Source organism: Mytilus californianus, unplaced genomic scaffold (genome assembly GCF_021869535.1).
Source record: "Mytilus californianus isolate M0D057914Y unplaced genomic scaffold, xbMytCali1.0.p SCAF_1, whole genome shotgun sequence".
Classification (NCBI taxonomy): domain Eukaryota; kingdom Metazoa; phylum Mollusca; class Bivalvia; order Mytilida; family Mytilidae; genus Mytilus; species Mytilus californianus.
The window spans coordinates 49,691,738-49,708,155 of record NW_026262581.1 but is presented as its reverse complement, the minus strand read 5'-3'; the positions used below and the strand labels follow the sequence as shown (position 1 = coordinate 49,708,155).

Sequence of the window (16,418 nt, the reverse complement as noted above, 5' to 3'; positions counted from 1 at the left end):
GAAAAAAAGCATAAGAAATTAAGTAACACTTGTAAGATCGATCAAGTCATAATGATATAATAAGATATAAACATTAAAATTGATTTTGTTAATTAAAAGCTGCTTCTAACAATTGCTATTTCTGATCCATTTTTACTTTTTGCGCAGGGGTTAAGAAACATACAGAGTATTTTTCTATATAAATAGAATATTTTAAATATTGTATCCCACCATATTTTTCGGGCAATATGTTCTTACAACTACATTTGTATATATAGTATTTAAATAACAACACAATATTATTAACTGTTTTACTGATGACAAAATCCACAGACACACCTAAAATTACTTCTTTTGCGTTGAAAGGCAAGATAATGTCATAATTTCTAATCCAGTCTATAATGAATATCCAGAAATTTTATATACCATTACATTCCCAAAAAAATGTGAACATTTTTTTCTCTGATTTCTGAACAAAATGTACATAGTTCAGTTTCTTTTAATTTACATTTCAATAAAAATGAATTACATGGTAGAATTCTATGAACAATCATGATAGAAAATTTTGTAAAAAAAGAATTTCTGGATATAGTAAAAGGCACGGAGTAAATAGTATTCCAATCTTCAATCTGCAGATTTAAATCTATTTCCAATTTATTACGGGAAGATAAAGCTCACACTTCATTATCTTCCAAAAATAATTTATAGAGAAATTTAAAAGATTTTGGTTCCTTTCTAACTTTATCTACCAATTTATTTTCAATGTTATCCAATTAAGAACTACCTTTTATCATACTTTTCCATCTATTTGGAATTGCACTTATAATACCATAAAACTCTACAAAATTAGTATTGATATTATATTTTTTTTTTTTAATTCTCCATATGAGAATAATGTATTATTATCTGACACCAGATCATTAATAAAGAATATACCATTTTCAATATATTTGAACTTCGAAATCATCTTGCCACCTATTTTGATGTTTGGGTTCAGCCATATGGACTGGGCCAGAACATCAGTATTGTTTTCAACTTTAAACTTATTTTGCAACTTTTGCAAAAAAATTTACCAGGGTATCATTGCAAAAGGGATTGACTTTTTTAGCTAAATGAAGCAATCGATCTTGACTTAAGTGTAAAATTTTGTCATCCCCAAAGTTTTGTATATAACTTAGCAGCAAAACTTTCCAAGGGGAGTAATTTTGTGGATCTAATAATTTATACAGCCAAGACATTTTTACACTACAGCAAAAATATTAAATAGTATGCATCTTAAGACCGACATCATAATGTTCGGACATTACCACTGCTCCTTTAAATCTGGTTTTCCTTCAATTGAAAATTTAAAAATATATTCTTAATCTCCTTCAGAACACCTTCTGTGGGGTTAGGAGGACAGTCAGAACTTGAACCAATATTGGAAGTGCTAAAGTTTTAATAACCACAACCCTTCTAATATATGTTAGTTCTCTATAAGCCCAAGTATTTAGCAAAGACTTGATACTGTTTATCTTGGCTGTAAAATTACATAGAGTCTTATCCACTTTAGCAGGCTCAAATCATATACCTAATAGTTTGAACCTCCAAGAATAGTTCCAAACAAATTTTTTCTGGCAAAAGTTTTTCCATACTACCCAATCCATATGGCTTTAGTTTTCTCAACATAACATCTAAGTCAAGCACATTCTGAAAATTTATCAAACAAATGTAAACATTGATTTAGGGACTTTTGGTCACCATCCAGGACTAAAGTAGAATCATCATCACATAAGTATTGACTCAACAAAAATTCAGAGTCATTATTTGTTACACCAGCAACATCAGGATCATTCTAATAGCTGCACTGAGTAATTTAAACACTAAAATAAATATACGAACCCCCCTTTTTCAATGAAAACAATTCTGAAATATATCCGTTATTAACACTGTACTAGAGGCATCACAGTAGCATGCCCTTATCCAACTTATAAATGTATGGTCAAAGCCATAAAACTGCAAAGCCTCTAATATAAAAGACCATTCGGCCGTGTCGAAAGCTATTTTAAAATCGACTTAATGTAAAAGTCACGGAATGTTATGTTCATCCATCTTTTCTATTAGATCATAAATACATCTATTACATTCGCCTATATACTTACCTTTAAGAAAACCTTTTTGTGTTTGGCTTATTATATTTACCAGCACCTTTTTTAATCTATTTGCTAGACTTGCTGTAGCTATCTTATAGTCTACACACAACAGTGTGATAGGTTGCCATTTCTTTAGATAAAATTTTGACTTACCCTCCTTTGGTATACAAGAAATGCGTCCCTGTCTAAACAGCGGTATACTACTGTTGCCTTTATTTGAGTGATAGAGAACTTTCAATATTCTAAAGCCTCATTTAAACATCTTACCAGTGGTATCTTAATATCATTCAATATTTTTATATATAACTCAACAGTAAATCCGTCTATACCAGGTGATTTGAAATTCTTCTTATGTTTAAGAAAAGACAGACACTCCTGCATTGTTAAAGGTCCCTCACAGTAACAGTTAACCATCTCTTCCTAATTAGGTTTTGTAATAAAAGGATTGTCATGCTGAAGAAACGTGTCCCTGTGAGTTTCAAGTAACAATGGATTAGAACTAGTATATATTTTTAAAAAAAATTGCTTTTTTTCATTTCTAATAATACTTGGATCTGTTATTTCAGATTCGTCCTCCAGAATAAGTTTGAGAATATTTTGTGTGTGTAATGTTTCTTTTCCAAATTACAAAAATAGTTACTTCCTTTTTCTCCCTCTACTTGCCATCTTGCCTTAGCTCTGGTAATTATACCTTTGATCTTTTTTTCCCTGAATATTTTTAGTTCTAGTTCCACCCCTTCCCTTTCTTGGTGTACTGATGGCAAGTTATTCTCTAAGAGTTTTTTTTTATCTAATAATGATACCTTATATAGTAATTCTTTTTCTTTTTTATTTCCTGCCTTCTTCTAAAATGACGAAAATGAGATTGCAGATCCGCAGACTATCATCTTGATCATATCCCATAAAAGCTTTAATTCTAAAATTTGTGACATAATAGAAAAACAAAGGATATGGGGTATCCATCCATGACACAAAATCAGTACATGCACAGCAAAAAAAAAACACACACAAAAAGCAAAAGAACAGCGCTTTTATTGCTGTTCTTCATCTCAAAGTCACGGTGAGGCCTCCATCACGGAGCAAACAAACTTTCACCTCACTGCAAGTTTAAGACGGCCCCTAGCACCGGCTTGAGCGAAATCCTTTGCAAAAATAATTTGGATAGACTTTGTAAGATGTAACACCACCTAATCGGGCCCAGTAAAAAAGAACATACTGGAAAGTAGTTCATATTTAAAGCAAAATAGTTCCTACGCATAAGGTTAAATCTTAAACTATGTTGCATATATTTTAGTAGTTAAGGTGCCAGATGAAAGGTGAAGGACTGGTGATTCTTGTAGTAATTTACTGATAATTTTGAATAATAGAAAAATGTATGAATGAACTCTAAAATTAAGGGCATATATAGCCTGTTTCTCAAATATGAAGTGCCTGGTTCGGTGTATCCAAAATTCCGGTAACCAGTGCAGTACGGTCTGATGTATAAATACAGGTATATAGATCCAGTTCCATAAAATGTTTTGAAGTGAAAAAATTATCGTAAATAGGAATGAGGACCAATAATAGGTGGTATGCGTCTTATTAAAATTTTAGTATAAAAACTGGCCTAAAATTGAGAGAATGATGTGGCACACATAAGAGAAGTTATTTCAAGAATAATTACACCATAACTTTAAAAATTCATTTGCCAATTTACTGTTCCTTGACCTTACACGAGCAATATTAAATCTTAAAAAGAATTGACGACACATTATGTTATGGTTAGCAAATTCTTATTACCTTTAGTTTGTTACATATACTTTTTTTTAATATAATGTTTTGTTGAAGTAAAAAATGCTGATGTGAAACAACTTGATATGGTAATTATGTTAGACTTCGAGTTTGAGTAATTAAAGGACAAGGTTCACTTTTAACAAAATATGGCCTTGAATTTCAGGTTTATCAACTTTATATTAATATATCAAAAAGGTCCACAATTTTTTTTTTAAAACGGATCCTTTTCAAATGCCTAAATCCTCAGTAAAATAAATCTCTTCATGAAAGTAACGGCTCAGTTTTTAGAGATCTTGTCGAAATACGATGATTTGTTGCATTTTTCAGACCTAAAAGCTTTAGGAGCACCTTGGCCGCAATCTATGATCCAACAAGTGCTAAGGTTAATATTGAATACTTAGACACAAAAACAATCTGGATCGGGGATGACGGCCAAAGTAAATAATGCTGTAAACAGTGATAAATTATGGATTTTTTTTTTTACCAAAACTAACGATTCAACACAAATTATGCCTAATTAGGTGTCATTATATCAAAAGTTATAATTTGAGGAGCCAAACAAAATTTCTTTTGTATAAATAGTAATATAACAACTAATTATATGTGAAATTTTAAGTACTGTGGCATGATTTAAAAAAAGAACTTCCAATCTCAGGGCCAATTTTAGCTTTGTGAACCAACTTCTTTTAACAACCAAAACTATTTCAGAAAGCTCTTGAAACAAAAACACCTGATCACTGATGAGAAAATTGTATACAATGTTAATGGTTTGTGCTGTAAATTATCATGACAACTGACATTACGCTGTTGTTTAACTTGATGGATATTTTTGTATAAATTTCAAAAGTTAATATACATATTTATCTTACAAGTTAAATAGAAAGGTTTTTAAAATAATCTCGTTTTGGTCTGTGTATTTTTGTTAAAGATGCTCACATCAAACCTTTTCACTATTGTTGACATTTTGTAACCCCTTAGGGCTTTTTCTATCATACTATCGGTAACAACAAAAGGCGCACATACTTTATATCTCCATCATTTTAATGTTTTGTAAATATAAATTATTAATTGAACAAAAATCGATTATGCAATTGTTGTTATTTTTTAAAATCGGTACATTGTCATCTTTTTTCTATTAATAATCACAGGTTAAACAACATGATGATGCACAGATCAAATGCCTTAGTTCAGAGATAGATCTTACTAGATTGTTAGCTACAAAGGTAAGTTGTCATAAGCCAATCAAATCTTTGTCATGTTTTCATCGAGTAAAGAGGAAAACCAATGAGACTGCGTAAAAATGCAATACTAGTAGATATAGAAAGAGATTTGTTTTTACTGTATCTGACAGAGAGAGAAAAATATTTCCGATATGCAAGCAAAGAAACAAAATCAGTATTTCTTGTGTGCAGGCATTTTATTTACATAAGAATAACAACTATAAACTGTGCACACTCCTGTTTCTTTTACCATTTGTTTAGTCGAGCTTGACAGCAAGTTTTTTCATGAGTAGAAATTCAAATAGGGAACACATTTAACATTATTGTGGTATTTAAACTATATTTATTTTTAGACATTTTCAGTTTCTATTTTACCCTTCTAACCTACATGGTTATAATGACTTGTAACAAAATCAAAGCAGTATAGCAATTTATATATACTTATGTTTCAGAAATTTGTTTTAAAATGATAACTAAAAACCAGCAAGCAAGTCAAGGTCTTGGTTATTTGGGTATATTGTTTTTACAGTGAAATAAACATTATGTGTGAGAAACATTTGTTTACTGCAATTAAAAAAATAAGCCAATTTCTGTATGTTTTTTTCAGAGTACTCTGAAACAGTATATTGATGATTTTATTAAAAATGTTCTGACTGCTAGTCCAAATAAGATTCCTATGATAAAATATTTGTTTGATTTCTTGGACGACGCAGCCAAACAACACAATATTACAGATCCAGAAGTAACATACACATGGAAATGTAATAGGTCAGTATCAGAATAATAAGGTTATGGGTCAAAGGAAAGTGACAACATAATTTTGGAGATCCAGAAATGCCAAACATTTGAAGATCTGAGCTTTAAAAGGTTAAGGGACAGCATAATGTAATAGATCGTGAAATGCAATTCACATGGAAATGTAATATAAGTAACATAGTGTGCTAGTGTCCTAATAGCATATATATGGGGTCAGTAAATTCCATATGTGGTGAGAGCGAAGTCCAGGTCCGAGTACGAGGACGACTACAAATCATACAGGCAAGCTATAGGGGTGATCTCAAAATAATGTGTACGCTAATTAATTTTACCATGTTCAATCTTTGTGTGTTGATAGGATAAATTTCTCAAATCAATTGAGTTTTTTTTACTGAAGGGCAGAAATCGACTTTTTCGTGTAAGCTCGCTAACAGATATGTTCAGAATTCAAAAATATGCACAACAAAACTTTCTTGCTCCAGTTTTATGATATTTTTTACCAATTACATTTATCATCTTATTATGTTCATAATACCACCAAGTTTTATCTGGATATGAACACTAATAAAGAAGAAAATTGGGAATTATTAATTTTATTTATTCGAACTTCCTGACTACTGTGACGTAGTTTAAGTCTAATTGCATGCCGGAAGTGGATTTAATCTCATATTAAGTCTTATTCGTTAATCATCTAATAACGCGATTTAAAGCGCATCGACGACTATTTTGCGTATCTATTAACCAACTAATAATTAAGTGAGTAAAGTGATCAGCCGTGCAACTTTTTAAATCAAAATGTATGATTTATATTTTAGGGATTTCTGATATGATTATAGTAATAAGTAAATCACACAATAGAATATTTTTATGAATTTTTTTTCCGACGTACATGTTGAACAAACATATATAACTGATAGTGTAATAAAAATGCATGTTTGTATTCTCACCTTTTACTTCAGTCAAGGATTTGTCTTACTATAAAGATCCTTGCCTCTGTCTAGCAAACATTTCCCGCTAGTACTGTGAAAATACAATGTGTATTATACTCTGACACTACCTGGTAAAGGCGTGATTAAATTCACGATAATTAAAAGATTAGCATTACGTAATTTTAATCTTTTGATCTTCACTAGAGTGTTGTTTGGCCTCAAGGGTTCACCGTTTCAGGTCTGAAAAAAACATAAAATAAAAAGATAATTGAGGTGCGAGTTAGAGACAGAAAAAAAAAATTATTTGGGGAGGAATATGGTGGCAAAATACCTGAATCGCCGTTATATATTTTTTTTATATTTTGCGTTAGCTCAGTTTTTAAATAAATAGGTGAGTATTTTGTTGTAACATCGAAATTCTGAATTACTTTCAATCAAATAATTTTATGAATAAGAATGGCCCACGTATAAACCAAAAACTGTACTATTCTAAATTGTCATCGGTAACCTTGAATTTTTAAATGTGCAGAGAAAATCATCAGTTACATTAATATAGTTTGGTCCGTCCAAAGCGATTTACATTTGCCTAATCGGGAATGCCCTTATTAAAATATTTTAAATCCTACAACGTATAAAGACTTTAACTATTTGATCAACGATTTTTTAAAAAGATTAACGGAATCAATCTTACGTCAACTTCCCTTTTTTGGATGGAGACAGACTGGCGGAATAAATTTTCAATGTGCTTTATATCTTATACCTTTGCAAGACTTATCATTTATTCATAAACCCACTCTATACTAAAGACATGACATATGTCTGTCTAAACTGACAAGAATACTTCTAAAGCGGAAAAGCAGTATATTCTTTAAATTTATGCGATTAAATACCAAGAAAGAAAAAATCCCGAAATTAATTAGATACTCAATATTTTTCCTAGAAAGTATTCACATCCTCATTCGGTCTGAAAATAAGATAAGAATTTGGTATACAAAACATGCAGAAGTGTGAATGTCATAAAACCTTGTTATATCAGAAACCATTATAAATGTGAACCTGTATACATAAGACCACATGGGACGTCACCTAACCACATAAGGTAATATACAAGTAGCTCTGTTATACCCGGAAATGTCAAGGTTAATCACTACCGAGACAGAATGTACCAATGCAAAGAAAATTCTGATGATTGTGAAGCATTACCATTCATGATTTTAGAGGAGTCTTAGCTGGGGGATTGCCGGAACAATTTAAATTCTGACTAGATTTTTTTTCTCAATTTGAATCACTGAACTAAAAAAAAAAAAGAAAACTACGTCCAAGAACAGAATTCTTCTTGTAAATTCATAAAAACAACGTTCTTATTTTGTAACTTTCGATAGACTTGACAATTGTACGTGGGATCCTATAGTTGGTGAGAATTTTTCTACCAGACATGTGACTTTTCGTATTTATATTTTCTCTTATTAGATATAAGAAGATGTGGTATGAGTGCCAATGAGACAACTCTCCATCCAAGTCAAAATTTATAAAAGTAAATCATTATAGGTCAAAGTACGGTCTTCAACACGGAGCCTTGGCTTACACCGAACAGCAAGCTATACAGGGCCCAAAAATTACTAGTGTAAAACCATCCAAACGGGAAAACCAACGGTCTAATCTATATAAAAAACGAGAAACGAGAAACACTTATGAAACACATCAACAAACGACAACTAATGAACATCAGATTCCCGACTTAGGACAGGTGCAAACAATTGAAGCGGGTTTAAACGTTTTAATGGTACCAAACCTTCACCCTTATCTGAAATAATAGTGTACCATCACAGCATAGAAAGACACACTTTAAAATATCAATTGAAATGGCATATTCACACTAGTGAACATACACTGAACAAATAAATTTGATCTATGATACAATGTAAATACAAAATAAAAAAAACTAAAGGAAGAATAATTAAAGTAACAAGTTATACCGCTGTGAAATGTTAAGCAATTTAAGAAAAACAATATGCTTGAACAAAAATATCAGCCATTTGCAATTACTTTAAACACAGGTAAATGAAAATAATTTTGTTGTTAGGTATACGTGTACAGTTCAAATGGAGAAAGGAAATATTTTTACAAAATAAATAATTTTGATTTTCATAGTACGAAGAAGTGAAAATTTATAGTAATACCAAACACTTATCAAAGCTGGTAGATAGACCATATATAACCCTGAATAAGTAAACATTAAATAACAGAAAAGCATTACAATTAGTATCAACAGGTCAAATAAACAAGAAAGTACGATTTGAGAGTACTCGCAGTTACTGACAGCTAGTTTAAAGCCAAAAAAAATTAATAATAAAAAATCATGCATCAGAGACTAAAATCAACTAAAACACATTCCAGGGATTTAGTATTTTAACGTCATGGACAGTCAAAGAAGACATGACTTTTGCATTGCAGAACATACATGTATCGACAGGCAGTAGGATTTTTAGGAGTTAACCTCTTTATAGATCAAAATCAACGTGGGTGTGTCTTTATACATCCCGTTTGAATAGAATACAAATTTAGTTATGTTTTAATTTGCTGATGACAAAATCGATAGTAGTGCCAATGTAAACTATATTCAAAGATCTAATTACAAGATTGGTAAGATAACCTTTACTAATTAGTTTGTTTAAAGGTTCGATGAGTTTACACGAATCACATAGTGATATCCGCGCTTTAAGTACAATATTACCGTAAAATTGAGGATGTGAAATACCGTTTTTAATCAGTTTTCTACAGGTACAGCCAAATTTACTAATCAAATCTTTGTATCTATGAAAGAATTTAGTAAAAGTTTTACGTAATTTATGATAACGAAATCCCTGACTTAATAATTTACCAGTGATGCATTGATTACGTTCGTTAAAATCTATGACATCACTACACTCACGGGCATAACGAACGAGTTGGGATATATAAACACTGTATGATGGAGCCAAAGGAACATCGTCGTCTAAAAAAGGAAAATTAACAATAGGGAATGAAAAGTCGTCTCTTTTGTCGTAATTTTAGTATGGAGTTTTCCTTTAGAGATTGAAATGTCTAAATCTAGAAAAGCACAACTACTGCTGTTTATGTTAGATTTAGTTAAAGTAAGTTCTTTTGGGTAAATTTTGTAGTATATTAAGAGAACTCTGGATTATTAAACTAGCATATAATTTACTTATTGGTATCTGACCCAGTTTGCATTATACTTGATGTCTGCCATTATTTTTTATTATAGATAACAGATCAGCAATTGTTTTATTACTCTCATTTAATATTTTATGCAAAAGTGCAATATTGGGAATGGTTTATTCCCCCACAAGCTAACTATATAAATTAACCAACCCTCTAGCTGATCAGACGTTAATTCAACTACTATCAGTCTATAAATAGGCTTTTTTTGGGATCATTAGTGTACGTCCAGTGGCATATATTACATGCATGTCGGAACAGGAAAATTGACATAAGGTACTTTTAGAACCATGTTCACATTATTATACATTATACCCAACAATTGTGATGATGACGAATTTCTTAAACTGTTCGAGAACAATCTAATTGAAATATAAATCTGTGATTTTACTATGTCCATAACTTCGATGAACCAAAGCAAGTTAGATATCGACCTGTATTTAAATCAGATTGGCTCTGATTGTTTCTCTCTTGTATTCAATATACATGTATATATTCTAAATTGCGACTATCTATAGTTCCGTAACCTTCTATCTAGTCGTATAAACCAATGATCGACGAGTGCGTACATTTTTGTTAAATCAATATTTGTATGTTTCAAAATGTCCATAATTATTGACAACGAGTATATACTTACATTTTCCCCAATGTACCCTTGGAAAATATGTAAATAGATTTTTATTTTATCAAATCTTTTTTTGGAATTATTTAGATTTTCATACATATCATTCTTTACACCAGAAATGTTATTTATAAACAAGCGTATGAGTTTAGTAATGGCTAGTATATCACTATCGGACACGCAAGACATAGATGTATATTACACCTGATAGTTTTTAAATGGAAAGTTACAAGTTATCGGCCGTGTACACTGATCAATACCCACAGAAGTGAAGCGATGCATTAACTTGCATTTTTTAATTGTGTAATAAGAGTTTTTAAGTCCGACAGGAAATCGCTTGAATACCTGGACGTATCACCTCACAATACCTATGGAAATAATACCTTTAGCCATGCTGACCGTGCGAGGGCTGTAAAGCCTGTCAAGGTCGTTAAACACTTCCATCATCATAGCCATGCTGGTGATCAGATAAGAGAAGGTCCAAATTTATCTAAATAAGTTTATTTCATAAAAGAATTGTGAACAAATTAGATTTTCGAAACAATCTTACACGGAACACTTATTTACTTTTTAACTAATTCTCATTTAAATTTCTTGTTTCAAAAACTTAGTAAAAATGGTTTAAAAACGACAGACCATAGTTATTTTAAAAAAATAATTACATTTTCCGTATCAAGTTAGTCAGGAAAGGTTGCACAACCATGTCTATTATAATCATTTTTGTGACCCGGGAAACTGTTTATGCTTTCCTTGTCGGATAAAACAACCGTACGCTTAACATGATATCGACACTCAATTACGACTACGTTAGGTTACTGCTGGTTTTGTTCCTTTGTGGTTCAAGATATCACGTGGTTCCTTAAACCGGGAAGATGTCATAATGGCCACATGCAGATAATTGATACTCTCAATTTAAAATCGATGGTGATCTCTGGTCTAGCAGAATAAAACTTAAATATTTATGAATTTGTGCTTTTTTATACATAATGAACATAATATCAATTTTTCATTTTTTTTGCGAAGTTTCCCTTTAAAAAACAACCCTTTTTCAAGTTTAAAAAATAGTTCTTTCATAACTGACGAATAGTTTAAAAGGGAATTGGATAATACTATTGAACAGTTTTTTTAAATTTTTTGTTTGTTTTGGGGCTATTTGTTCCCACTGTGTATAATATTGGAGAATGGTACGGAGCCCCTTAAGTGCTATGTAAATATATATATATTTGTTTGCCTGAGATTTATTCTGATGCGCACTAGTTTACAAAATCGTACGCACGACTTTAAATAATGGTGCGCTCGACTTTTAAACTCGTGCGTTCAAATTTCAAACTCGTGCGCAAGTTCGTATCGAGTCAGTCAAACTTTGTTTGAAAGTTATGAACACGAGTTGAAAGTCGTGCGAACCAATTTTAAAATGTCATGCGCACGAATTACAAAGTTGTGCGCACGATTTTAAAAGTCGTGCATATAAGCTTTAAAGTCGTGCGCACGAGTTTGAAAGTCTATGGCACGATTTTTTAAACTGGTGCGCACAAGATTAAATCTCTATCAAACGAAAAATTTTATATTTACATGGGGCATTTAAGGGGCTCGGTAGTAATGCATACTTCTGTTCGAATTGATTTTGATGAGAATAAAAAAGAACAGAGTTCCAATTTCCCAACGTTTCACATATTTTATCTGTCCAAGGGCAATACCAAATTTTAAAAATGCCTGGCAAGAGAGCACTCACAATGCAATTTCCGGAAGAATTTGTATCTCCTAGAGACATATATCTTTTAAAAATAGTTGATCAACACTGATTTTCGAAGTGTCTGAGACACTCCTAATATACACCTATGATATACATTTTATAAAAGTCTGTCAAGAATTGTACATGCAGGCAAGGAAAATCGAGATGAAGTTTTCTGAATGATTGTTTTATAGGTGCAAGAATAATCTAAATCAACTCCGATGCTTTTAAACAATTTGAACCCTTTTCTGTACTAAATGTTTTATTTCTTTCATGGTTACTGCGAACCAATTGCATTAAAGATCATTTGTTTCTTTTTGGTGTTTTTTTTGGGGGGGAGGGTTTTTTTTTTGTAGCTTCAAGATTTATTAGAGCATCATAAATATTACACTCTTAAAGCCATGTTTAAAGTTTGCGGTAGTTATTGTTTTGTCAATCACCGAAAACAACTTTTCAATTAATACTATAATGATTAAAGTACAATGTTTACAATAGTTTTGTTATTTTGAGATCGCTCCCGTAATTTTAACTGTCTTACTCCGACTCGTATTCGGACTTTGGTCGGAGTCATACACTTATTGAAAATATCTACTAAGAACGTACTTTCATTGGTCTATACAAAAATAAATGCCAACAATAACAACTTGTTAGCTTTAAATGTGTTCTAGAACCATTCTAAAACCTGCCATTAAAGTGACTTCTGAACAACTGACTTAGTAATAAAATGTATGCTAGTACAACAGGAAACACTTCTTATTCAGTTATAAGTGTTTTCATTTTTGAAAAAAAATCTATATCTTCTTTATCCTTGTATCACAAACCATTCAACAAAATTGAAGATTCTGTACTTCAAGAAATTAATTATTTGTAAAACTGAATCCAGCAATCATTAGTAGATTAATTTGCTAATAGCCTAGTCAATTTAGCTCTAAAATAACTCAACCTCCAACTAATTGCAACACAAGGTTTTTTTAGTGCAAATTATAATATAGACTTGTACTAACAACATACTAAAACTATACATTGATAGGATTTGCGGAAAAGGTTATTTCGGGTGAAATATGTGGTTTTTAGAGAAAAAATGCTGAAAACTGGAAAAGAAGAAAAGTTGTTATTTATGGTTACATTTTTAGACCTAAAGCTTGTCGAAGACAAGAAACCTTATCTTAATAGACTATTATGTAGTCATCTAGTTATTATTATTCATATTGAAGTAATTTTGAGATGAAATGAGTGAATTTTAGTGAAAAAACATCGAAATATCATGAATATGGAAACGTAGAAAATCTCCGTTGTTAATGGTTAATATTTTTGAAATTTGATCTATATAGAAAAAATAACATGCTATTTTATGTTTATTTTGTGAGGTATTTTATCTATCAATATTAGTATTTGGGTAATTTTGGTTGAATATATGTTTTAAGACAGAAAACCCGAAAACTCGAAATGAAAAAATCTCGGTTGTTGATGGTTAATACTTTCGAATTGGGATCTAAATAGAATATACTATCTGATGTTTATCTTAAGAAGTCCTATAGTTATTAGTATTTTAAAAAATTGTAATTCTTGTGTAAAATCTGATTTGCAGAGAAAAATTGTGAAAAATGGAAATAAAAAGCTCGGTTATTCATGGTTAAAACTTTTAACATAGGATCTTTATAGACAGAATATATTATCTTATGCTTATATGCATATGCATATGTATTCCTATTGTTGTCGATATCAATAATAATCAACTTGTTGTGTGAAATATTTTGTTTTACGAACTAATTACAAAACAAGAATGTGTCCATAGTACACGGATGCCCCACCCGCACTATCATTTTCTATGTTCAGTGGACTATGAAATTGGGGTCAAAACTCTAATTTGACATTAAAATTAGAAAGATCATATCATAGGGAACATGTGCACTTAGTTTCAAGTTGATTGGACTGTTAATAGTAAGTCTTACTATACAAATCCTTGTCCAATGTGAGGGGCATAAAAATGAAAATTTTAAAACCTTGGTTATTTCCAGTTTGATTTTCAAAAATGTAAAATGGAGAATGGAAACAGGGAATGTATCAAAGAGAAAACAAGGACACTATAATGGGTCTTTTACATAGCAAGTAAATCCGGCACACGGAGTTGGGCTTCAGCTGACCCCTTAATTATTTTGTACACTAGTTCAGCGAAAAGGTCACCACCCTAAACTCCAATACATACAAATGAACCAAAATTATAAAAAAAACAACAAAAAAAAAACACACAAGACAAACAAAGGCTAGAGGTTCCTGACTTTGGATAGGTGCAATAATGTGGCTGGGGTAAAACAGGTTGTGTGAGAACTCAACCCTCCCCTAGTTTCTCTAGACCATGTAGAATAAATAAACACACAGGTAAACTCAGTTTTAAAGAAGTCAATTTTGTGAAAGTCTGAAATTTGTATCTTATGTTTCTGTTATGTACATTTTCTTGTTTGTATTTATAGTAATTATACATGTAGGTATAATAAACAAAAAATTTATTGTGTTCAAAAATAACTGTAAATCAGTTTGGTTACTGACTTTGATTTTGTCATGTTAATTTGCAGGAAGAGTTATTTTTCTAGTGTCCTTGCATCGTCATTGATTGTAGTCCTTTTTGTATATTTTTTCATTAGCTACTTTTTCAACATTTGAATTGCATAAAGTCACAGTTAAACACAGACTAATTTTATTTAGCAAGCTCTATCAATATCCAAATGGGAAGTGTTAATAGTAACAGCGCCTTATGTGTGTACCCTGTAAACCTGTATGTGGTGGTCTGAAACATCAACCAAATGATAATGACAAAGAACTAACATGGGTTGTCTGCTGTATGAAAATATTATGATCAAAGATATATATATATAAAAAAAAAACATTACCAAGTTCCTTCTTTAAGATATCTCATGGAATTAATTTAATAAAAGGTAATCAGCTTTAGCCTAAGAACTGTAAAAAAGTGGGCGACTTTTGGCCAGAGATAACGTTTAGATAGTCATGTCTAATCTGAAATTATGTCTGTTGGTTTTAGTTAGTCGTTTGGGTTGCTTTCTCATTGACTTTAAAAACCTCAAATCTCTCTTTATTCATAATTATACTTTATTACAGAAATATCAATGATAAAGACGCCGTTTTCTGCTTCCGGAATGTGCTGACCTGTATTCAACTCATTTGAACCAAACTTAGAAAAATATATAAAAAATACACCTCATGCCTAAAGAATATAAATGTTTAGCTTTTAAGGTCCACTAAACTCTATCAGTGATCTCTTTAGCTTGGTAGTATGTTTGATCGCTTGACAGTGAAACCATAATTTATTGTAAAATCTCCCCACTTTAAAAACATAAGAAGATGTTGTATGATTGCCAATGAGAAAACTTTCCACATGAGAAAACAATGATGTGGGTGTGGATGTTAACAACTATAATAGCTCATCATTAAAATATAAAATTGTCAAGATAATAAAAGGGGAAAAAATATGACAGACAGCAAACAATAACCAGCAAGTAATAAAAGGCCTCTTACTTGTGATAATCATATTCATAGTGTGCAAGGTTAACCATGTTTGCGAGCACTCAACCCTCCCATAATCGGAAACAGTTTTGAAATAGCAAACAATATAAGAACAAATTGTAAAACTCAGTTGGAAAGGGCTGGACTCAAAGAGATCTGCACGGAGTATACAACCAATTAACAAAAAGACACTGAGTTCTAATAGCTAGTTCAAAGCTAATTACAGTTGATGAATAAATACTGTTGGCTCCGACTAAAATATAAATCAGTACACATCCAATTAGCAACCAAAGTGAAAAGTGGATTCAGTGTTACAGCCAAAGCTTTATGTATATGGTATGTGAGTACTGAGATCATCGCTAATTACATGAGTAGCTATAGCTATATATATATTTGCTACAAGAAGCCTGAAATTTTCATTTGTGAAAAAATATTTAACATACAATCATTTAACACTCATCATTCTTATTTTTTTATGAAAAACATTGTTGGATTCTAAATCTTATCATGTTTGTTCCAGAAGGAAAATGATAAAAA

The 16,418-nt window shown here is 31.1% G+C and overlaps 2 protein-coding genes across 3 annotated transcripts in view; both read left to right on the top strand.

Annotated features, from left to right (window-relative positions):
- LOC127720583 (plexin A3-like) overlaps positions 1-16,418 on the top strand; it is a 175,667-nt gene that overhangs the window by 63,650 nt on the left and 95,599 nt on the right. The window contains exons 31-32 of the mRNA XM_052227234.1: positions 5,033-5,107; positions 5,712-5,872. Coding sequence (XP_052083194.1) covers positions 5,033-5,107; positions 5,712-5,872 — 236 coding nt within the window. The remainder of the gene's footprint in view (positions 1-5,032; positions 5,108-5,711; positions 5,873-16,418) is intronic.
- The window catches only part of LOC127720527 (plexin-B-like), a 259,946-nt gene that overhangs the window by 237,202 nt on the left and 6,326 nt on the right, over positions 1-16,418 (top strand). The window lies entirely within an intron of this gene.